At 43.7% G+C, this 24,909-nt stretch overlaps 1 protein-coding gene across 2 annotated transcripts; it reads left to right on the plus strand.

Annotated features, from left to right (window-relative positions):
* epc1a (enhancer of polycomb homolog 1 (Drosophila) a) lies at positions 1 to 24,362 on the plus strand. 2 transcript variants are annotated; one of them, XM_062379317.1, is made up of 14 exons: positions 1 to 686; positions 10,165 to 10,324; positions 11,569 to 11,714; positions 12,167 to 12,373; positions 12,480 to 12,628; positions 14,036 to 14,189; positions 15,353 to 15,511; positions 15,710 to 15,799; positions 16,028 to 16,176; positions 17,348 to 17,778; positions 20,729 to 20,850; positions 21,189 to 21,330; positions 21,805 to 22,216; positions 22,753 to 24,362. In XM_062379317.1, exons 2-14 carry the CDS (start codon positions 10,225 to 10,227, stop codon positions 22,823 to 22,825), a joined length of 2,334 nt encoding a protein of 777 aa, XP_062235301.1. In that variant the 5' UTR covers positions 1 to 686; positions 10,165 to 10,224; the 3' UTR covers positions 22,826 to 24,362. The 2 variants fall into 2 exon arrangements, with proteins under 2 accessions (XP_062235301.1, XP_062235300.1); XM_062379316.1 differs by lacking the exon at positions 1 to 686 and adding an exon at positions 2,884 to 3,492.
* Positions 24,363 to 24,909: the final 547 nt, after the last annotated feature.

The following is a 24,909-nucleotide window of genomic DNA, read 5'->3' on the forward strand; positions in this document are numbered from 1 at the left end:
TAAATGGCGCAGGGTCAGGGTAAGTGGGCTAAGCTAGCGTTAGCTCCCAGCTAGCCTCGGTGTTGCTGAGCAAACAGCTGTGTCTGATCTCTGGGCTCCACGGGAATTACGACCCCGCTGAAAGCTGCTCGGTAATCGGCTCCGTGGCGATGCAGGCTCGACGTCCACCTCCAGATGATTCCGGGATCCGCTGGGTTTTTCTGCCATGTCTTGATCTTTTTTTTTTTACCCCCTCTCTGCTCCTCCATATGTGGGTTTGTACTAATGTGCACTCGTAGCAACTAAACTTGTTCTACATGATTAAACCCAGTGTGGAGACGGGCGTGTGAATTCATCCTAATTGACATTTAACTTGCTAAATAATGAAATGTGATCTTGACTGAGTGTATTTTTGGAGCAGATTGTCAAATCTTTAGCTCTATATTCCTGTTACTACTGTAACTAAAGGAAAATATTACAAGAAATGCTTGGATGTTTCTCGTATTATAACGTTTAATGTATTTTGACCTGATTAACAATATTTCTTTGATATTAGCCTGTATCTGTTACTGCTCTGTTTCACAGGCCTCCATTTATGGTCTTCAGCTGTGAGCCTATTGCTCCCAAATGGATGATGATGATCGCGCCAGCCGGCGACGCCTGGATCAGTCACCCATGCCGACAGGAACCGTCTCCCGGCCCTGCAGGTTATTTGAATTTCCTGTTCCACTCTGATAAAATACTACGATATGTATTTACATATGTTGAGCTCCCCTTTGTCACCACCTGAAAATGTCCGGACAACTGGGTCAGGACTTTCACTTGTGAATAATGTATTAAGTCAGGTACTTTCACAATACCAGGAAGATGTCCAAAACATTCAGGTGACGGGTGGAGTCTTGGAAAACATGCAGGAGACAGGACACAACATGTATATTCCACTGGAAATATCACATTTCTGTTTACAACATCAGGGTTGGCCTGTATCGGCAGAAGCTCTTGAATCTCGTTATCCAAGCTGACATCTTCTACATGTAGGACACGTCTTTGTGGGCTCGCTCAGACATTCTCTGGAGTTTTGACAGGGGTTTGGCAGAAAAACTTCCAACAATGTCTGGTCCAGCTGACTCTTGACATTTGCATTCTAGCATACAATGCCTCGGGATAATTTCAGGAGAATATCCAGAGTTCGGTGCATGTCTGAGACCAGCTTCTTTGTTAAAAAGCAGGTAGCTAAAGGTTGAGGTTGTGATGCACAGTGAGGTAAACCACTAAAACCACCCTTACATATTTATCTTTATCTTTGTATATGCTGATAACTGGTACTCAGACTATTCGGTGTTGGTGTGTTGTGCACTCAAGCACTTCACCATACAGGTCACATTCACACTTTCATACAGCAGTGCTTATATGGGCTATTTGTGGGTTCACTGTCTACCCCACGACACTTTGGCAAACATACCGGAGGAGCCAGGGATGGAACCACCAACCCTCTGATTAGTGAATGACCTGCCCTACTGCCTGAGTAGAAGCTTGCAAACTTTTTACCAGCAGATTTTTTTTTTGATAAGCGAATCCTAACTTTTTTTTTTGTCTTTCTAATCATTGGAACTTGAGTTCTCTTGCAATGCAACTTTATCTAATCTGGGATAATAGACTGATATTGGACATAATACTTTGAATTATCTTACTCTCATCTTGTAGGCAGCAAGTGGAGCAATAGTGAAATTATATAAATCGTTTTCATATTGATTTTTACTTTCTATATTTATGTTTTTCTATTTTACATTATAGGCATGGAGCTGTAATATTAAAAGAACCCTGATGAGATGATATGTGCACTGCTCAATGCCTGGGAGCCAGTGTGGATGTCGAGGCTTCTGCATACACTAACCAAATTAAAACTATTTTTATTTATTTGTTGCATTTAAATCAAATGTAAATATACAGTAAAAGTAAACATGTGCAGCAGTTGTAGGCTGACCTATTTAGAATAATAGCATGTAGCATTTCAGTGTGGAGGGATCTCTCATTATTTACACTTGGGCAACTGCAGAAGACGACCGTGCTGATTTATGACGTCCACGAACAAGAAGGCGAGGCAGCTCTGGGATGACGGTTCACTTGATCACAAGAAAGTGAAGAGTTAACTATTTTGTCTTTTTAATGGTCAATTATAAATAATCCATAGCATAACTTTTGTTGATGGCCAGACACAGAATTACAAAAGAGCATCAGTCACTTACTCCCGGACTTTGCTCTTGTTTATGACTTGATGACTACAAAGTGTGGGGTAGTTTCAGAATGTTCTCTCTGGTTGTATTTGTTTACCTTTTGGAATCTTGCCAATTTTACTGTTTTATTATAAATAACTAAGTGTCATATCAGTTTGCAGGCCTTAAGGTTAAATGAAATAAGCTAAATTACCTCATACCACTTTAAATTTGTTACACAACATTATTTCGTCTCGCTTTATACGTGAGGGAACACCTCTGCATACATCAAGGCAAAGGACGGTTACAGAGGGAATGTTCACACGCTGTTCCAGCCTTGTCTGAACCTGTCTGACTGGAACATGGAAGTGAAGCACGGGACGACGGTTGCTCTCTGCACCACAGGATGGCGACATTTGCAAAACCACTGAATCTAAGTGAAGGAACGTGTCATATGATTTTAATTACCTGTTCATTTTAACACAGGGTACAAGTTTGACCTATTGTGACCTTGGAAAGTTAGGACGACGACACTTATCCTGACTTTAATTGGGGGGCGGTTCACCCGGAAACACGATTAAACGCTGAGGTGTTGCAGTCCGGTTTTGTTTTATATTCATTTATTATTATTCCAATGTAAAAGAATAAATATTGACCCGGTACGTTAGCATCCTCCCGGGTTATTACAGGATGAGAACATCCGGAGCCTGGGAAGTTCATTAGCATCCCCCCCCTCGCACCACCTCTCCTCCTCACCCGCTCTCTCCCTCCCTCCCTCTCTCACCCCCTACCCCAAGGGCCTCGCGAGCGCGCACGCGTGCGAAACTGCGTGGGAATGGCTGTTGCTGTGATCGAGGGGGTTGGGCCGCTCGCAGAGAGCTGCATGAGTTTGTAATGTCCGCCATGTTGGCCATGGCGTATTGAACCGGGGAGGAACAGCGGAGCCTAGGGGAAAGAGAGACCGACAGAGAGCGACCGAGACCCGGGCCTGCCCGGCTCTGATCGCGCTGCTACGGACCCGAGCCTGCCCTCGATCGACCGGCTGACTCCCAGAGACCGCGACAGATTCCTCCATGAGCGCTCGAGGCGGAGCTGCTGTTATTCCGAGCGGATCGAGTAGATTTGTGCTGCATCTCTTCATATAAAAATGAGTAAATTGTCGTTTCGGGCTCGGGCGCTGGATGCTAGCAAGCCTCTGCCCGTCTTCCGCTGCGAGGATTTGCCGGACCTGCACGAATATGCCTCGATCAACCGGGCGGTGCCGCAGATGCCGACCGGGATGGAGAAGGAGGAGGAATCGGTATGTTTTAACAATTGCTGCCCGGCCGCTGCTGCATCTCTTCGGACGTGTTTTCATGTCGACGGGCGCCGCTGTGCCTGCCTGCGCAAGCTTGTGCAAAATGGCGGCCATAGCTGCGCTTTCCTACACACGACGGCTCTCGACGTATACGCGATGTTCCGATCCCGTTCCACCGCGGGCGGCGTCGTAAGAACACGACGATTCGATATTTTACTCGCGAGCCCGGTTGTGTTCACTTGTTTCCCTCAAAAGTGCGCTCGACGGCACAAAGAAGTCACGTGACTTTTCTCCGCTCCACCATTTTGTTGACTTTCTCTGTGGCGGCGGCGGAGCGGGCGCAGGCCTCGGCCCCAGCCGGAGCTTCCCCGAGCGGAGGCCAGGGGGAGACACTGAGCCCGCCGCCGCCGCCGCTCTGACAGCTGGGTGCTGCTTGTTGACAGCTCCGGCTCCGCCATGTGTGCGGAGAGCCGGCTGCACTCCGCGCGCCGGGGCAGCGTGTAGCGAACCAGCCCTTTATTTAACCAGAGCATATATCTGCATGTTTGCACAGGACTGGAATGCGGAAGTCTGATAAGTTGTGGATGCGAAGTTTGTTTTAAAGGCGGATCAATTCAAGTTTTTGGTATCTTGATATTGCTGCAGCTATGTTTGAGTGTTTCTAGTTATTCATTAATTGCAATAATGGTTCATGCCAAACGTTGCACCTTGCAGCAGATCGGTGCCTGCGCCTGTCAGCTTGTGTTTTGTGTACAGTTGTGAGTTTTGTGAATACATTGGTGCAGTTTGTACATTATAATCACTTACAAGACTACTTGGATCTTATGGACGTATAGTTTGGTGCTAAAAGCTGCATTGAGCTGCAAATACTTTGGATGCGCTTTATTACTATTCCAGTTTTTAAACTAATCTGGAGTAGTTTATTTCTTTGCAGGGAGATAATTCATTACATAAATGTTTTGTTTGCCTCATGCCTGTGGGAAGATTATATAAACCCATTACTATAAGACCACAGCTTGTCAGGTTGGATAAAGCTCTGGTAATGCATGTGAATTCCCAGCATAAGTAGAAAAGGTTTTTTAAGTAACGCTCCTCATTTGGTTTGTGGCCGTGCTGCTTTGCTATGTACTCGATTATTAATGGGACATACATTTTCATTGTCAGTTGATTGGTGGTTATTGCTTCTGCTTGTAGACAGCGCATTGAGGGGGAGTGTATAATCTGGTGTTTATTACTCGTCCTGGCCCGCTTCACTGATTTCCTCTCGGCACCTCATCACCATGAGGTACCCCCCCCATGTTTGCAGCCAAGTTGCCTCAGCAGACACAAACACAAGGGAAGCACAGACAGGGGCATGCAAAGTCAGCAGAAATCCTGCGCCGCCTCCCCTCCAGGCCCCCCCACCTACTGTACACATGCACACAGCGGCATTACATAACAGAGTGACAGAAGAGATAAAGAGGACAGTTTTACTACAAGGCTGTGCATGGCTTAGCTCCCTGACCTACATCCTGTCCAGCAACAGTGGAGCGGGGCTGTGTCCGACTGAATGACCACAAGCTGGCTTAAGTGTTATGCTGATTCAAAGAAGCAACTAAGCACACCTTGTGCGGCGCTGGTATTGATCTCATTAATATTCATGCATGAGGATGCTCTTTTCTTTTTTAAATCCTTCATTGCTGCTGGCTGCAGGGTTTGGCAAAGGGTTGAAAACATCTGGTGTGAAGAATCGGCTTTCATGCTGTCTTACCTGACTGAAAGATTTAACTGATCAATGTCTGTGTCAACATTGGTTGCAGTGGAACTGGAGACATGGTGCTTTCTTAACTAATCATCTGTGTTTGCACAACGTTTACATGCAGAGTTTCAATTCACCTGCTGCGTCTGTTTAACGAGACCTTACGCGATTACTTGTTCTGTCTTCAGGCATTTTTTTCCTGCTGCGGTTTGTAGAATCCTCACCATGGTGGTGAATAGTAGGAACATAGTGTCCCATCGTATAATTAGGGAGTCTGCAACCATTTTATTTACAGTTATATATTCAGAGATTCAGTCCGGCTCGGATGAGCAGGTGAATATTGTTAGGGATCACAACTTTTTGAGAAAAGGCAAAGGAAAGAATGTAAGAAATTAAACATCTCACAAGTCGGTACATTGTTTGCATCATCATTTTCAGTGCGGAAATTGTGAAGAGGATTATTACATTAATTGAAAAGAAGTCAATTAGAAGGGTGTGCTGGGAGCGCATCTGTATTTCTTGAGAAATTTGAGTACTTTGCTCCCAGTTAACATTCTTAACAATGAAAACACAACGTCCTTGGTGCTCACAGTAATGAGAACTTGCCAAATTAATTTAACACACCCACATTAGTTGCATAGCTCCCAAATAGGGTTGCTTGTTTTACTGCTTGTATAGTGCCATTTTGGTGTTCTGTGGTAGTTTATCAAGGGTAACACTGATTCTCTGATGAATTATTGATGTTGGACTAACGTTAATCTTGTGCCTTCTCTTTGGAATGCAGAGGTAGCTCGTCATGCTGTTTCTTGTTTGGGCTTCTTGTTGGTTTGATAGCATGCGTGCGGCACTTCCAGGATTTTAAAACGGGCTGTATGCCTTGACTCACAGAGCAGATCGCCATCTCAACACTCCCTGGCCTATCCTCCTGTCGGCTCGGGCTGAAGGCCACACTTTGTTTCCATGGTGACTTTTATTTGAATCAACTATTTCTTTCCCTCGGGAACAGTTAATGGAAGGAGCGCGTGGTGCAGTGAAAATAGATTTTCATTTGTCTCCGCTCTATCGGCATCTGTGGCCATGACAGAGCACCGCTGCTGCTGTGAAGTCTCCACAGTCCCAGAACATTTTGTGTAGAAGGGAGGGAAGATGGGTGTTCCTTTTGTGTTGTGGAATGTGTAGTTGGAAGCTACCCTGTAATCAAAGGGTTTGAGAATTTGTCCCCACTGTGCATTCATGAAGAGATAGCATGAGGCAAGTGTGCCTGCTACCTCTTTTCATGTGTTTTAATGTGGGGAGAATAAAGACAGCTGAGTCATATGAATGAACAGACTGAAAATAATTAGGCTTTTCCACGAGGAAACGTATAGTGGTGATTCTTTTAACTTAAAACTTAAAATTTACTGAAAAGAGATTCACATAATGCGTCCTAGAATAACCTAGTTTATCCATTCCCTTGTGCCATTCACAAAAGCCCTTTATCCCTCAATTCCGCAGCAGAGGAAATCCCAGCCTGTGAACCGTAGTTGTGAGGATCACAGCTGCGTAAGATCAGGATATCTCTAGGTCAGAGGGCGGCTCAGGGATACCGGCTGCAATCTGCCAAGCTGATATCCTCTGCAGAAGTGTGCAGTGGCAGGTCTGGCCCGGGCTCAGCCTTAATTGGTTACTTACACGCACCCTTGATGCAGCGCCGCTTACACCCTAGACTAAGGGTTCGTCAGCATGTCAGACATCAGGGTTCAAAGGGCACATTTTTGGTGGAGGCGTTTGACAAATTACACTAGAACAAATCTTGCACTGCTTTGTTAAACATTGGGTCATATCAGCAGAGAGTTGATGCAGCGGGAGACTCCTTTTCCTTGTTTGTCTTCTAGCCACACAAGCATGGCAAATTGCTGTCATGGAGGGAATGTTTGTAAACAGGAATACACAAGGGGTGGGAATCTCTAGGTACATCACAATTTGATCTGATGGCCACGATTCAATTACAAAATGATAACAGATGCATCGGTACATGATACACATCACTGTGACTACTAGAGGTGTGCATCTTCTATAGCCTCATGATTCGTGCTTTAAAAGTATTTTAGACTGTTGCTGTGATTACACATGTGCTTTATTTTGCCAAATACGTTATCAATTAATAACTGGTCAGAGCTCTCCACGTTGATGTGACATTCTTTCAGTTTAGACTTGTCTGCTGCATCTTTAGCCTTTACTGTATCAGGGTTGTTCCACCTGACCCCTTTGGCAGCATCAAGGTGCTACAAACCTGCTGAATTCATATTTATGTTCCTAGATAAACGGGGCGTCGCTTCTTCTGCAACAAAGAAGTTAAAAAAATCCCTGCGTTGTTTGATAATCTGCGGGAAAGAACCTGTGTCTGCAGCCTGTGTGTCTGCCTGTCTCTGTCTCTCTCTAAAACTGATAACCGCATGTATTTAGTTATTAATCGTTGGTGATGGATCATGATTCCAGATCGTCAGGTCAATTGAACCCTGACGTACTGACCGTGTACGTCTGTGTGTAGCAGATGAACTACGGTGTGCACGTGTTTAAATATGTGCGTCACCAACTTGAAAATAGTGTTGGTGTTTATTGTTAGTTTTAAGTGAGAGCAGGTCAGCAGGAGAGTGTACGTGCCATGATTCAAGACAAAAGATTTCAAGTGTGCTTCTGCAACTTTACTGCATTCAAAGCTCACTATTTTCAAGTTAAAGTTGCATGGTCCAGGACTGGAGAACCACACCATGCAAACGAAGGGATAGTTAAATGTATGATTACATGAAACTGTTGGCTATTTGAAGGTGATTGTGTATCTGTGTGTAAAAGGCGATGCAGAATTCAGTTTGGCCAGGCGGTCTGAAAACGCTGGAACAATCAAAAAAAAAGCCATCAGCAACCAGGCTGGGCGTCAGTGGGAGACTTGAACACCTTTTCTTCAGTCCTAGGGTCCATCCCTCCATTATTTATACCAGTTGTCCTTTGAGGGTTCCAGCTGTATCTGTGTGAGAGGTTCACCTGGACAGGCATAGTCCCAGGATCCTCAAGGTTAAATTTACTATCTTCTAGTTAACACATTAAGCGGTTCTGTTTGTGTATTGATTGTAGAGAATGTACAAGGGGCTTGTTGAAAGGCTTTCCAGGGGCAGATGGGTTATCCTAGGACACATGCTGTGTCCTTTCATGCCAGCTCACAGCTCTCAATCGCTTCTCCTGTTACTCCACGCAGAGCTCCTCACGGCTTTGGATTATACTTAAGGCCCTAACCACTTAAAACTCCCACACAAATGACAAAGTGTCCAAATTTGAATCATTTTCGGTCAGTAGCAAGTCAGCTACACACAGTTTTGCTTTCGTTGTCGTTCTGTTTGCCAGCCACATTTAGTAGGTCATGGAACATTGACCCATGTCTCAATATCTACCCAAGAAACTCGTTTTGGTTAGAGAAATGTGTGTAATGTGCAAAACAAGTAGGCGTCCTGTTAAAGTCGTTTTTAGAGAAAGATTGGCCTCAGTCAGTTTGACTGGATTGACCATCTGTTGCATCAACTACGGAAAATGGTCAACACTTAAGATCTTTGGTGGCAGGACTATGTTTTCAGGCGTATAGCATCAGTACGGCTGGCGGCTTTAAATCAATATCATGATTATTTCAAACTTCTAACTCGATTACAATCAGTTTTTAATCTGCATCGTTCTGGTGACTTCATCCCGAGGTTCTGGCTGTGTGCATCTTGTGTTATGCGCCAGGTGGGATGGAGTGCTCACAAAATGTTGGACTTTTTTCCAATGTGTTAAAATATGTGTCACGAATAAACACTAGGAAAACTTCATCATAGAAAATGTTAAAATACATTTTTTGGCCTTCGCCCAGCATAAAAATAATGTTGATATGTTATACAACAGCAGATTATATAATGAGAACATTTTGTGCTTGCAGAGTTCAAGAGTCAAACTGACTCATTTGCTTGTTCTGCCAAGTTAGTTAAAGTCAAAGTTTTGTTGCTGGAGAAAGTCGCAGGTGCTTCATCTTAACTCTCAGATTATTACTCAGCTTTCTCTGTAAACTCGTCGGACAGATTGTCTTTCCAGCTAACTTTGTTGCTTCCTCGAGCAAGAGATGCTGCAAATGAGAAACAGTGAGAAACAGTGAGTCACCGCTGCGATGGTACTTTTGTGTGCAGGGTTTAAACTGATATGTTTGCCAGGAGGCTCTGGCTTTGAAGCACAATCTCACTGACTGTGACGCTCACCTCACTCGCAGTGGATTGTCACTACGCTTAGCAATACTCTGTGTGTCTCATGCCCTTATTCCAGGCACAGAATCATATAAATCCCTTCTTCCAATGACACACTTTTTCTCCAACACAGCAGCGAGAAATGTGAAATGTTTCTATTTGCATAGCATCCTATTGCAAAACTACTTTTCTGCCTGCTTCGACATGTTCAGCAAATTATTAGAGATAAGGTTGAAAAAATAAAAAACTATCTGTGGAAGAGAATCATCTAAACAAGTTTGGGAGGATATGGGACTGGCAGCACTATCCTGTTTTGAAATACTCTGTTTTTGCCATAATTTGTTGGACTAATTTAAATGGGCGTGCTATTAATTTCCTGTACATGGTTCAGCACTAATACTAAAGAAAGACCACAAAACGGGCTGTCGTTTCCATCTGTTGCGATTTAACATTTCACAACATTTTCCAGCTATTCCTACCAAACAGCTTATTGTCCAAATAAATCATACTGTGAGTCCAGTGAGAACTCTGGACTGTAATCATTATCTGTGCATATCCATGTAATGACGTCAGATGCCAAGATGTCTCTTGGGTGTAAATAACTAAATCAATACAATACTTTCTGAAGAAAGTCTGCTGACCTCCTCAAATTGTAGATCTTATATTTTAAATGGCTGTTTTCTCTCTGTCTTCCAGGAGCACCATCTCCAGCGGGCCATCTCGGCGCAGCAGGTGTACGGCGAGAAGCGGGACAACATGGTTATCCCGGTCCCAGAGGCAGAGTGCAACATCACGCACTACGAGTCCCTCTACCCCGGGGAGTTCAAGATGCCAAAGCAGCTTATTCACATACAGCGTGAGTAGCAGGCCACTCGCAACAGGGATTAACTTCTTAGCTGTGTGCGTGGTTGGCGAGCACGTGGTGTTGTTGCTGTTTGGATGCGCCAGATGTGTTCGGAGGGTTTAGGCTGATGTTTGAGAGACTTGCGTGTCTGAGTTTCCGGTTTGAAAGAGCAGTTCTGTTTGCGGCTGATGCTTCAATTAAAGAGAGCACAACTGGCTACGAGTTTCATTAAGTCAAGTCGCTTAATACTGTCTGTCTTGAAAAGCTGTGAGTAAGATGGTTGTTGGCTGTAGTTCCTCTGACAGCAGATGTGAGATATGAAAGAGTTGAGCCGTCTCCATGGGTGATGCATAGAATCCTATAGAGAAGTATTTCTCAGTTTGGACTGCCACTGTTAGATGTGCTGTTTGAATTAACAGGGAAACCTGAGAGACCACTGGAGCAGAATCTTTCACCAGAACCCTGCAGCTCTATTCTTCTCTTACCCAACAATTTAAATATGGGACTGTGAGGGGGGACGCTGCATACTTTCCGAATGCTTCAGGTTTTGACAGGTTAATGTGCTGATTATGGTGGTGCCCTGACAGTGCAGTGAACCTACTTCTTTCGCTCTTCCAGGGATCACAGTAACTGATGGATTACAGCAGACAGCCACTTGCCCAGTTTTACTAGACTAATCTGTTATTGTCTGGAGAATTTCCAGTCCGTTACTGGAGATTCTGGCCGGACTGGTAGGGCAAAATAAAAATAAAGTCACAGGGAATATTTATGAGCGAGTGGCTGGTAAAGTTTGCAGCCCGGTTGCTCGTGTTGGTCCTGCAGCACTGCTTTATTGAGTTGGTGAAGCAAACACAAGCACAGTTAGTCATGATTAAATGGTTTAATTTCGTTGCTCAATAAAAATCCATCAATATTCAACATAGACAATTCAGTGTTTGTCTGATATAAAGATTTTCCTTGTGCAGAAATGTACTGCTGCCAAATACAAATGGCTGCATCATAAAATCATGACATGGCATTTATGAGATTTTTATCTTGGTTCAACAGTTGGCACACATAATTTATTCAAAACGTGATTTTTGCCTGTGGAAGATAAAATCAAATGTGAAATTTCTTGATTATTCAGTCATTCGGGATGGTAGTATTCTGCGTGGTGCCTCTTGTAGTCGTGTTTACACAAATGGAGCTGTGTTTAGTTGAGACAGTCCCTTTCCTGTGTCTGGCTCTCCTGTGACCAACTCTTCTCCCTCTCGCAGCTTTCAGTTTGGATACAGAACAGCCAGACTACGACCTAGATTCAGAGGATGAGACGTTTGTGAATAAGCTGAAGAAGAAGATGGAAATCACCGCCCTGCAGTTTGAAGAAATGATTGACCGGCTAGAGAAAGGCAGTGGACAACAGGTACTTTTCAGCCTGTGTGCAAGTTCACTAGTTTGCATGGTAGTTGCACAAACACATTACTGGCTTTGTTTTAGACAGAGTAAACAAACCCAAGGTTTCAAACTGTGCTTGACTCTGTACTGAATAAATCATGGTTCTCTTAGGTTATCAGTTAAGACCTTAGTTTCTTTAATAGTTACTGGAAGCTAATGCTTTTCAGGATCTCTTGTAATATTTAATTTTAATAAAGATTCTTAAATTTATGCACCTGTAAACCTTAGTAGGTATAAGTTTATGGGGTATGCCTGGGGCACAACTTCTGTTTTCTTTTTCAGAAATTTAAATAGCTTGTTTAAACACCAGGCTTCTCTATTTTATTATTTTTTTATTATACTCAAGGCACCTGAATACTTGTTAGATTGCTGAGATACGTAACCCTGCACTAACTCGGTCACTCCTGCATTGCTCCGCAGCTCGTAACCCTGCAGGAAGCCAAACTACTGCTGAAGGAGGACGACGAGCTGATCAAGGAGGTTTTTGACTACTGGAGCCGCAAGAGGAAAGTCTGCAAGGGTGGCTCCCTTATCCCCAATGTCAAACAGGAGAAGAGGGATGGCTCTAGCACCAGCGACCCCTATGTGGCCTTCCGCCGACGCACAGAGAAGATGCAGACCAGAAAGGTACAAGCCTGAGCCCGGATAATGAAGAAGACAAATGCTGTTGTACTTGTTGCACGCATATGTTGGATTCTCTGCGCACTAGTAATTGGATATGTTGCATTTTTAGAACCGAAAGAATGACGAGGCATCGTACGAGAAGATGCTGAAGCTGCGCCGAGACCTGAGCCGAGCTGTCACCATCCTGGAGATGATCAAGAGGCGAGAAAAGAGCAAGAGGGAACTGCTGCACCTCACACTGGAGATTGTGGAGAAGAGGTAAGAAAAGAGCAGCGTGTGAAACTGGCCGGGAGAGAGTTTGGCAGCAGTTGTTCAAGTTGTCTGCATTACATCAACTACCATGTGAGGCAACTGGATGCTATTATTTTCACATGTGGATTTGGAATACGAGGAAATTGGTGTTGAAATGATCTGATGGGAAGATGTTCATGAACAGTTTTATTGGGGTAATATTCTGTTGTGCAGCTGTGCCCTTGTTCTTTTCCTCCAAAGTTGTGTAAGGAATCATTTTTGATAGGTTTGAACCGCTCATCATGTTTGTCCTCTTGAAAATGAGATGGTCATGGTGTCAGGCCTTTGCCACACGCAGTGTTTTGGAGGGATTATGTGGTTAACTTCCATGTTTGATAAGATTTTTGTTTACTCATCAATTTGAAACCCAAAGCTTGTGTCCTCAAGATTGATCGTGTAAAGAGTCGACCATAATTTCTGATACGTCAAGCTTCGCTGCTCGTGTTAATTGGGGCCACAGTTATTACACCGTTTTGCATATATAATTAATTTAAAACTCACCCTATTTACTCAGTGGTGTCAGAAACAAATTAGCTCATGGACTCCGGTTGCTGTTATAGTCTTTTTATTTCCCCCGCAGTCTGTTAGGCACTACAGTGAACTATATGTTTGTCTTATTTTGTGTATTGGATTTATTTTTTTCTCTATCGACTTCCACTTTGAATTGTTCCTGTTTTCCTCCTCCGTGGAGCCTCAGCGATCCATCTAAACATGACATCCGAACGGAATGAATTTCCTCTGAAAGTAGCTGTCAGTGCGAGCTTAAATTGGACCCTTCTCCTTGAAGTGCTTTTGATTTGTAGTGACATTTCAATTTCCTCTTGTTATCCCCAGCCTGGTTGCTGCCTGTGCATCACTGCCAGTGTTCACTCGCAGATTGGACCGTTCTATTCTCGGTAGATGGCTTCGCTAGACCACTACAAGATCTCATGCGGGTGTAGTGGGGCCCAGGTCACAATTGGCTCATCGTCCCACAATTGTGTGTTTTTTGTGTGATGCGTAGGAGTTGTGGTTCTGTTGGCCACAGCTGTGCAGTCATAGAGCTGAATATTCAAGTTTAAATTACAATGTAATATAAACAGGTCTCTCCATATTTCAGACTTTACAGTAGAGCCTGACGGATTTATCAGTTATCTGAAAAATTGCCTTTCACAAATGTCAGTGTCTGTGCTATTGTTTGGCGATGTGCTCAGATATGAAAATGATTACATTACAGAGTAAACAATGCAGAAGAATTGGCATTGTTTGTCCATTTTATATATAGTGATATATAATAAAGGGTAAAAATACAATCAGTCGGGCTCGACTGTGAAGTGAATATTTTCACTGTTGTGCAGCTACTAACATACTCACCTCCTTCTCTCTGTCTGTCAGGAATGTCATGCCAGACTTTGGCAGTGAGGTGATGGCAGAGGCTCTGGCGCAGCGGGCTCTCGTGAAGCCTGTCTACACCATCCCCATCATTCCCCTGTCCAACAGTAACCAGTACAGACATCAGGACCACTTGGACATGAAGGACTACAAGAAGGTAAGGGTCACACCTCGTCCACAACTCAATGTCCTACTGCGAGGAACAGTAAGGAGAATGAATCCAGCCTCTGAGCTCTGCAGGAGTGTGGGTGTTGGAACAGAATGTCCGCACAAGTATGAATGATGTTATTGACTTTGCATTTGTCCTTCTATTGAGTCAATTCACATACTGCTATACAGACATTGGCTGAAATGATGAGCTATATAATGCAGTGTACTGTATCTCACATTGAGCTCAGACTCAATAGGATCTTGGCTGTTTTACTGTTGTAAAAAGTGGTTGATTTTGTGGTTGAGTTACAGTTAATCTATTCAAGTAAGGAAAAACAATGCTTAATGGTTTTTAAAATATCCTATGATTGCATATCAGAGGAAGAACTTCTACCATGTGCTGGTTGTTCATTTGTTTACCACGTTGTTCGTGTCTGTTAATCAGGGTTATGTCATTTAGGGGGATGGGTACCCAGTTAATGTGCTGACTCCATCAAATTCAAACACATTTAATGTACGGCTGATTTGTCACATGCCTCCATATTATCCTACTTCATTACACAGCACTACAGTGAACTCTGTGTCACCTCCTCTCATTATAACTTCATTAGCTTCAATGTCCAACAACCCTCCCCCTGCCCGGCCAGGAGGCAACTATTTCCCCCCCCCCCCCCCCCCTTTCCTCTTTACATTTTCCCCTCTACCAGCTGGTTGACTTTTCCCTTTTGTTTACAGACGCTCATTTTTAGTTTAACTCTGCCCCCCCTCATCACTCTAGCCCTCATTTCTTACATTGATTCGACAACGCAGTCCCTTGGCTCCCTGTTTGCTTTGTCCCCTGCGTCTAGAGGCTGAATAGAATCAGACTAATCCTAGTGGAGTTGGAGTCTGTTCAGGCAGGGAGGGGTCGTCCCACTGGGGAAGTTAGGGTCAACGGTGGATTGTGGGGGGGGGGCAGCCATCTGGCTAGGCGGCGGCATCTGGCACGTGCTGCCATCTGCATATCAATGCCTCTTTTACACGCTGTTGTTTCTACACACGCCGCAGCCGTGCATAGACCACCAACACTGGACTACCACCAACAGAATGTCGTTGTAACTTGAAATGCCTTTTTAATTATGCAGTCTGCAGCGCAAACATTTCATCACTGTCTCCCTCCCATCCTCACAGCCGGAGAAGACAGAGGCCGTACGAACCAAGAGGAAATATGAAAAGAAACCCAAGATCCCTCCTCTTTCCACACCGCAACATTCAGGGCCCTCTGTGTTCAATCCCAAGGACCTCAATCAGTACGATTTCCCCAGCTCAGACGAAGAACCATTCTCACAGGTAACAAGATTTTGTTTCCGACAGGTTGTGAATGATTCATCTATGCTTGTGATGTGGTTTCATTACAATATTTATATAGTTTCAAAACAAAAGTAATGAAGCTGTTTATCACCCAGACAATATTGGCTGTTCTGATCATATCTAGTGTTTCAAAGAACATTATTCTCTTGATTTACTAGAGTTGTTTTTATTGTGCAGATCCATTCAGGTTCCTCGGAGGCAGAAGAGGAGAATGACCCAGATGGCTGCTACGCGTTCAGGAGGAAGGCCGGCTGTCAGTACTACGCTGTGAGTGCCCTCCTGTGACTCCCATGCTTCTATTTATAGTGCCAACAGCAGGCTGACCAGTCTGGCTGCCCTGGCTGTTAGTCTTCCACTCTCTGCTGGACAACACAATCCAATAATAAAGGATCCCCTTTTTCTTTTTCATTTTTTTATCCGCTCAGTTAACTTTAATATCTGATGTCTGTTCCCTCTTTTTTTCTTTCTCTGCCTCTCCTCTCCATCTTCCTCCAGTCTCGTCCAGTCAAGACCGGCAACTGGCCCTGGGTAAGCCCGTCAGAGGGCGGGCTCGGTGACCCACGCTTCCGCTTCTGTCTAACGTCGCTTAACACGCCGCGGCGCTGCATAGGTTTAGCACGGCGCCGTTCGGGCAGAGGGGGCAGGTGAGTTCAGACCAGCTGAATGGTTTACCTCTTACTTGATAAGATTTGACCAGTGAAACTTGGATCCTTCTGAGAGTACACAGGCAAAATGGAAGTGGATTGTTTCCAGGTCCTAAACAAACAAAATTATAAACAGTGACCATGTTTTGTGAAGCTTTTAAAACAATTTCACATTTTCTGACATTTGATACGTAAAAGACCAAGTAGCTGCTCATGTGCAATTTACATTAAATATCTGTGTTATACCTAAGTGTATAAATTAAGTGAAGAAATTGAGGTCTGAGAAAAACTAGAAGTAAGAAATTAAATGTGTAGGAATGCTGCCAATATCAATACTGAGCCGGGGAAAGTCAGCCAAGTGTTGGCTGTAGCTGCCGAGGTTGTTTACCATAGCAGCTCTTTGGCAGTTTACCAGAGATCATTTGGCGGGCACATTCGATGATAAATAACCCAGCTGGCTGATAAAATGATGAACACGGCCCTTTCAGTTCAGGATTCACCTGCCACAATGGCCTGTAGACAATTTAGAAAACCTAGCCTCCACTGAGTTTAAACAGCAGCGTGTCCCGCAGCTTTGTCTGCTCTCTCCTCAGTAATTACACAGACTAGTGAGTAAAGCACAGTGACTGGAGGAGTCGTAAATGTAAAGTAAATGCAAATACAACCAAATATAACAAACTTGTATGAAGGAAATAATAATTGGCAGATTTTTAGTTGCCCAATGATAAAAGATCAGTATAAGTTGATCAGGCTCTGGTTATAACGTGGCCTTTCTGCTAGCACCAACCTTAAACCAAATAAAATAGATTGCCCCTACTAATGGACAGTCTAGAGTCTTTTCTGGGTTTTAAAAAACATTACAGCCGCACGTGGCTGCTGTGTGGCTCTGAACTTAGAGTCATGTTCCATTACAGACGTTCTCTGCTCTTGATAAAATTGCATGCGTTTGTCGTACCATGCTATATTTGGTACTGGCCCACTGGGCGTTTTAATTATACAGCGGGTATGCGTGGAATAGCCAGACTTGTGCTATGGTCCAGACATAACTGAAGGATGTTGATGTTGTAATGCACTGATGAAGGCTACACAGTGTTTTACATTTCATCAAACCTCAAACGACTTGTGGTCACTGTTGAGTATGTGTTGTGCTCATTTCTGGTTTGTGTTTCAGGGTTTTGTTGGACCGAGCGCACACAGATCTAGACAACATCTGTCAGAGCCTGGACTCTGACCCGGAGCCAGAACCACTCACCTCACCACTTCCAAGCTCTCCGCTCCGCAACTCTAACGCCAGTACCTCAGAAACCAATACCTCGGACCCAGCCAGCTCCTCCCACCTTCCCACCTCTTCATCGCCCCGGACGTCTCCGTTATCATCATCATCAACACCAATGGACCTCAGCCAGATTCTTTTGAACATTAAATCTAGCCGCTGGAGGCACTTCAGACCACGGACGCTATCCAATCACCCCTTGGGTGGAGGAGACTTGTCTCGCAGAGGATTTAGGGATTGTAGCCGGACAGTGTCAGGACTAACCAGGACCTTGTCTGGAGGATCCAGCTCCCAGAACCGCACCGGCTCTGCTCCCACCCCAGTCAATGGTGAGTCAGTAGTTTCCTCTTTTGTGCAGCTTGGTCTTTTCTTATGTCTTTGGTTTTGTACGTGTAAAAGTTTCACAGCCAAGTATTTGTATTGGTCCAGAACCGTTCATTTTATCGCTTTATTGCATTTCTTTGAATCACAAGGAGCTCATTTGATATAGTTAAGATGTCATTCTACAAGGTTAGCAATTCTGGCAGTAATTTCTTGGAGTAAATTCAACAAAAGCCCAATTGTCCTTTGTGCGCTCGCTGCTGTAATTAAAGAAGGAGCTGAATTAAGGCCGAACATCAGTCAGAAAAACAATTTTCCTTCAGTTCATTTGCAACTGTTATCTGAAGTCAACATCCATCTTCAACGAACTGGAGACCTTTTTATTGTTGTGGGAGTGTTGTCTGAAGTCTTCAGTGTCACTTTTTGGTTTCAGCCTGTTCTCAGGTTGTCTTGTTGTTTTTATTAATGTTTTAATTCACAATCCTGGACAGTAATTCACATTCTGATCTGGTAGATTCTGTATCATCTATTTTCTGCTGCTCGGTATTAATGCGTTATTGCTGCCAGTACGGATCCCATTCCTGCCCATTGTTTTGGTATAGGTAATTTAATTTATCATTAATAATTGGCATCTGGGGATGTGTGGATGCTGGTGTAAACAGGAAGTAGATTGTGTACCTTGCAGCGGGTTATGCACTTGTAGAAAAGACTACAAATAAGAAACAACAATAGTATTAAAAAGAAGATAATTAATTACTTTTCTCTGAGAGAAAGGCTTGAAGTATTCACAACGTTTTGCCTTCACTGACCTGGAATTTGTAGATGATTGAAAACTCTGGTTGGGCGTGGACATGGGTCGTACTCATAGCAACAGTTATGCGTTTCTAAACTAACAGTAATAGTGTGGATGTACCCTACAAAAAAACGGCTAATTGGAGAATGGCCTTTGTGGTGTGCACGCGGAGGAATGTAATGGAAAAACCTCTCCATGCATAACGTTATATGAAGTGCTGTTTTGATTTTCATGCATCTTGAGTGATGAGGAGAAAAACGGAAAGATTTGGTTTTAAAGCGTAGCTGCATTTGGTTCGAGGCTTGCTGCTTCTCTTGGGCAACACTTTTTGATGAGGTGGCTCAAAGGTAGATTGCTCCGCTCCGTGGTGCTGTGGAATCACATGAACTCTCTGCTTTCAGACCCTCGTTCCACATCATGTTAAATGAGTTACTGCTCCTTTGACTTGGGGGAGTCGATCAGAACTGCTGTTATATAAATAGATGTGAGAGATGTGAGAGAGGTGTGAAAGAGCTACAGAGCGCACAAGGTGGGGGATATTTGAATATAAGCTATTTGGTGAAATGCCAAGCAAATTATGCTGTATTTAGGTTTGATCATATATCTGTTCTCCAAACGTCCAGAGTGTGGACTCTCAAAGGATGAACAAAGTGTGGATGTCAGCATTAGGCCGCAACTCTGGATATTTTACACTAATCTTAAGAGTCTGACTCTATGATAATGTAATTTGAATTAAATAAACATTTGTTTATGTTTGTGTTGCTTCAAACCTACTGTTTTACTTTGTGGTCACCGCTGTGTGACAGTAGATACTGACAAATCTCGGTGGAATCGAGAAACGATTTGCAAAGGCATGAGGTTTTATTCTTTGTGATGAATGCTTTAATTAAAAAAAAGAATAAAGGCATTCCACCCTGAGGGTTCATTCATTCATTCAAATCTGAAATTGAAGAAACATTTATGAAACGTGATTTGTTGAGTGATGAAGTGAGTGTTGCTTTGTTTGGGTGCTTTTCTAGAAAAAAAAACTATTCATCTCATATTCAGGAGCTCAGTATTTTTATAAAGAATAAACCTCACCATTAATCTGACCAGATATTTAAATACCACAGAGCTCTTGAGACTTTTTAATGAAATCTTGAATTTAATTTCAGTGCAGATTTAAATATTTTACCTGTTTCTTATTGTTTATTCTGAGCCTTTTCAGTTTTACCGCTGTCATATGAAGACGTGTGCAACCTTACAGTCTGTAGTTCTGCAACAATAAGTCGATGAGTCTATTGATAGAACATTTTAAAACAGTCTGCTTTGATACCTAAATAGATTTTCAGCAAAAAATCCCAAACCTTCTCTGGCTCCAGCTTCTCATGAGTGTTTGATCCGTGTCCTTTATCACGTGTGACAGTAAACTGAGCCTCTGGCTTGTAAAATAAAACAAATTGATGTAAAGTCTTGAACTGTCAGAAACTGCATTTATTAGTATGTTTGTTTATAGACAAATTGAAGTAGCAGATAGAGGAGTAATAATCTATATTTGCAGCCCTGTTTGGTTCTGGCTTGATTCTTCTTCTCACACAATGAATAGAAGTCTCTTGACCGCTCTAGTATGTACACCGCAGGTTGAATACCATGTATTAAAGTGGTACAGTCAGCTCTCAGGAGTATAAACCATTTTAACTGACTTTGTTTTTACCGTTAAACCAGACTTTCTTGCCTTGAACCTCGGAGCAACACTCCCACACCCAATAGACCAGTGTGTTGTCATGCCACAATGCTCCTGCTCTCTGAAAGCTCCCAGAGGAGCTTTGCTTTTATACAGACTGACTGTAAATCAGTATGTGCCAATGTCTGCTATTTCCATTTAAAAATACTGTTGGATGAAGTTGCTTGAGAATGTGAATCATCATTTTTACTGTGTTTTAAAGGCTAAATGCTCATTGTTCCACATCACTGAATAATGATGTAGTTTTCATCAGTTCAGTCAACTTTTTATAAGCTCATGTATAAAAGCTTCTTGAACTGGCCTTCAGAAGCATGCAACCAGATCCGTCAAGTTTGTAAATGTGTCCGGAAATCTGGACTAAAGTTTCAGTTGAAAGCCACAACATGCACAGCTTTCCCAAATCCTGCCTCAGACTGGAGCGTTTTCTCCTTCCTGTCCACAGTGTTCACGGCTGAGCAGTACCAGCAGCACCAGGAGCAGCTGGCCCTCATGCAGAAACAGCAGCTGGAGCAGAGTCAAAAGCAGCAACAAGCCAACAACCCTGCAACAGCCACCAAGACACAGGTCAGTGAGGATTCCCAGGTGTCGATATCTTTACACGGGTCAGCATCTGATCTGTATGCACCTGTGTTTATTGACCGGGTCGTTTCCCGAGTCCTGAATAGAGGCTCACAAGCCAAAGTTCTCCCAGATATGGAAATCATTTTAGAGTTGAAGGTCAGTTCACCCATCCTTAAGGAAACAGGAGACATCCTCGTTCCCACGAGCAGTATTCATACCACTGGTGGTTCCTGTTTGCCAGCAGAAGTGCAGAGCTCAGCAGCTTGATACAGTTTAAACAGAGCGGCCAAAGTCTCTGGCACAGACCCACATGTTTTCCTCCCTCCCCGGTTTCCATCCAGGCACTTGTGTCCAAGACGTTGGACCAGGCCAGCGCCCAGTTCGCTGCTTCAGCCCTCATCACCACGGACCAGCTGCTGGCCTTCAAGTCCAAAGAGGAGCTGGTGCTGGCGAGTGGAGTCAACGGGGTCCTGGCAGGCGCAGGTGAGAGCCGCTTATTCTATTATAGACTTCATTAAACTTGTTCCAGAGACTTTTAATATGAAAATGTAATAAAACAATTGGTTTAAACCTTAAAGGTTTGGAACCATTACAAACTTATTGGGAATAATTGGTGAAAACTCTATTTAGGTGGTTATTGTAAAATATGTTGGAAGCCGTTATTATCCCGGGATCACTTGTCTTTTCCCTTGTGTTTGAACCAAGGTGGGAAAACCATTGAAGGCACTTAACAATATAATGCAGCCCATTACAACAGGTCGGAAAATTACCACGGAGTTTCATCATCACTCAAGCAACGTCAACAAAAACGGATCATTATCGGTTTCACAGAGGCAGCGTTTGTTGCAGCATGTTGTGATAGATTGCATTAGACTCGGCTGTGCTTCATTCAGATTCCTGTGGCGTCCCGTCTGTTTTTCCATTTGCACTCAAAAGCTCTTTTCTCTGTTCAAACAGGCGTTTTCAAAGGTTTGCACCTCTCCAGCACAACTGCAGCCCTTCACCAGACCAACCAGTCGACACACAGCGCCACCTCCGCGGCCCAGACTTTCCTCCAGCCCTCTGCTAACTCGGCCACGCCGTCGCCAGCCAACGCCGTCCCCACCTCCCTCACCTCCACCCCCAGCGCCCATGCAGCGGCGGCGCTCGGGCTCCTGGGGTGCAGCGCTGCCAACGCCACCCCCGCCACCACTCAGGTCCTCATCGGGAACAACATCTGTGTGAGCGTGCCGTCGGCCGCCAGCCTGGCCGGACGCCACATCCCCCGGACCCTCGGCAACGTGCCGCCCTCTGCCTTAAAGCTGTCCGCCGCCACCAACCTGCAGATGCCCAAAGTCTCCGGAGCATCGTCCATGGACATGGGCTCAAGGTGAGACTCTACTGCAGCAGCACATTAGTTATTTAAAGGGGAGTTTTCATTGCTACAGTCAAAAACCCATTAGCTTAGCATCAAGTTAAGAAACACAAGGAAATAATGCAAATCGTGTTGCACCAGAACTAAAGCTGCAGAGCCTCAACGCCTCCGGCGATCAGATGATGTTTCAGACACACAAAGAACAAACAAGTTTGCACATTATGTATGAAGTTGTTTATACATAATGTGCAAACCCAGAAAGGAACATTTTGTATATTTCTGTTGCTGCAGCAGCATCAGATACGTTTGTATATAAATATGTGTCAGCATAATCAGAAGTAAAGCCTTTGCATTAATAAAAGAATCCCTGCTTTAAGAATCAGCTGGAGCCGGCAGATCTTGTGTGAAACGCATCGTCTGCCAGAGACAGAGAATCCACACGAGAGACATCAGAGCTCTTCAGTAGCTTCACACAGAACAGATCTGTGACAGTGGAGGAAACAACTGGCAGCAGGGTGGTTGATCTCTCCTTCTTTTCCTGTCCTCCGCAGGGATAATCATGACGAAGACAAGCCAGCACTGAACAGTATAGCAGACAACACAGTGGCCATGGAGGTGACGTAGTAGCGGTGCAGTGAGGAGTCCACTCTTTAGGTGCTGTGCATCGTAGCATCGGGAATGCAAAGGGACGGCAGGACTCTGATGCAGACTGACAGGACGACGGGCGACTGCGGCCGCTCGCTTGCAATCTCATCTCTCATACTTTTTAAACTTTTTTTGTTTTTTTGTTACTGTTAAAAGTAAAAGATTGAAATCTGTAAATTATGAATATGGCAAAAATTATGATCTGTACAGTAACTACATATTTGTAATATCCCCTGTATATATATTACTTGAATACAGAACTGTCCATTTGTGATGTTTTGCACTTGGGAGTCAAACTTAAAGGAAAAAAAATACGAGCCAAGTATCTTGTGGCGAGTGTGAGAGATGTGGGAGTTGTATAGAGAGGAGTTTTATCACATGTGCATGGTGCGGAGCCTGCTGTTTTTATCTATTTATTGTGCTGTGTTTACAGTTTTTTTGTTTTTTGGTTTGTTTTTGTTTTTTTTATTTGTACACTGTACCTTTGTTGGTTCATGTGCTGTAGTAAATGTTAGGTAGCTACGGACTCCTGGGTATTTTTGTATATTGTGAACACAAAGCAGGTCCCTCCCCCTTCACACAAACACACACATACACGTTTACTTTGGGTCCCTGTGCTTCTCTCTGTCAATCATGTGAAAATCAATGGTGACATACATACAGACCAGGAGAGCCAGGAGGAGGAGGAAGAAGAGGAGGTGGTGTGACTGTGGGAGTTTTCATCAGCATTGTCCCAACCACAAGTAACAAAACAGGGATGAAGTCTCTTCCCAGAAGCCTTTGCTGCTTCTGATTAAAGCACTATTTTTTTTGTCGTGATGTTTTTGTTCATGGTTTTTGATAAATATCCTAATGCTGCTTTTGTATTTTGTTTTCAAGGGGTCGTCCTTTTCATGCAAGCAGAGTCTCCCCCTTTTTTCTATTTGTTTTATCCCACAAACGTTTTTGTAAAACAAAAAAATGAGTTATTTTTGTAAGTTTTTTTTTCTCGTTCTTGTGGTAAACTTGATTGTAAGCTATTTGTTTATTGAAAGACTTCATTCATTTGTTGATTTGTTACTTGTTCATGCATAGGTGATAAGGGAGGTGAATGGGCAGTGATCGCTGTACGTGTTTCATCATTCCAGTTTTTAAAAACAAAAAATGCTAATGACGGGGGACGGGGGGGCTGTGAGAGAACGACAATTTTCTCTCCTCTCTTTCCCCTTTTTCTTTCTTCTATTTTAATTTTTTTTTCTTTGAAAAAAGAATCTCCAGACGGCTGCAAGGCCAAAAACCACAAGTATTGGGTGCCTTCCTTTGGGGAATTTAATGTTCTCTCTTCTGTGAAGAGCTAGGCACAAAGGCAGCATTACTTAGTAGTGCTTCTCGTCTTTGTCAGAATCTGAATGCCCAGTCCAATGGCAGGATATATCCTTGAGGTTTACTTGTCCCACCTGGAGGCTGAAAAGACTAAAAAAATGTGACAGAACTCTCACTAAAATAAGACAATAAAGCCCAGGGCATTAAATGTGAATTGTTTGGACTCTGGTGTCTCCTTATCCAAGTGTGTGTATGTCTGTGATTGTGTGTGTGTTCTCTCCGAAGCATCAGGAACTTTAAATAGATTTAATGGGAAGCTGCTGCCTCCAGCTACACATTCAGAATTAACACATGAGAATGAGCCTCATCTAATTCTCACAAAAAAGACAAAAAGCAGAGGCAAACAATTTCTTCTCTGCCCGTTTGAAAAACGTGATAAATTTGCAGTTTTAACACTTGAAAGTCATTTCTCTCCAAAACTGTTCCGTACCAAAGAAACTGATGAAAACCGATTAAATGTAAGTGACTTCCTCACAGCTCAGGGAGAACAGGAAGGAGTAATAAGTTCTTGCTCGGATGACTGGAGCTGCGTGCCTCACACAGATACACACGCACACACACACACACAAAGACACTGCCCTGCGACAGTGTTCCAACATAAAACAACACACATTCCCTGAAGCAACTCAGTTGTATAGATATCACTTTCTCATCAGTGGCCAAATTACTCCAGAGTTTTTCAATCTGGCCGTGCTGGGCCG

This window comes from Platichthys flesus, chromosome 21 (genome assembly GCF_949316205.1).
Source record: "Platichthys flesus chromosome 21, fPlaFle2.1, whole genome shotgun sequence".
NCBI classification, from domain to species: Eukaryota; Metazoa; Chordata; class Actinopteri; order Pleuronectiformes; family Pleuronectidae; genus Platichthys; species Platichthys flesus.

What these genes read in the sequence shown, in the direction of transcription:
- epc1a (XM_062379316.1), top strand. Translation starts at nt 3,340, where the DNA reads ATGAGTAAATTGTCGTTTCGGGCTCGGGCGCTGGATGCTAGCAAGCCT. An exon ending in AGAAAGGCAGTGGACAACAG is followed by an intron (nt 11,715 to 12,166) that starts GTACTTTTCAGC and finishes ATTGCTCCGCAG; the next exon opens with CTCGTAACCCTGCAGGAAGC. An exon ending in TGCTCCCACCCCAGTCAATG is followed by an intron (nt 17,779 to 20,728) that starts GTGAGTCAGTAG and finishes TCCTGTCCACAG; the next exon opens with TGTTCACGGCTGAGCAGTAC.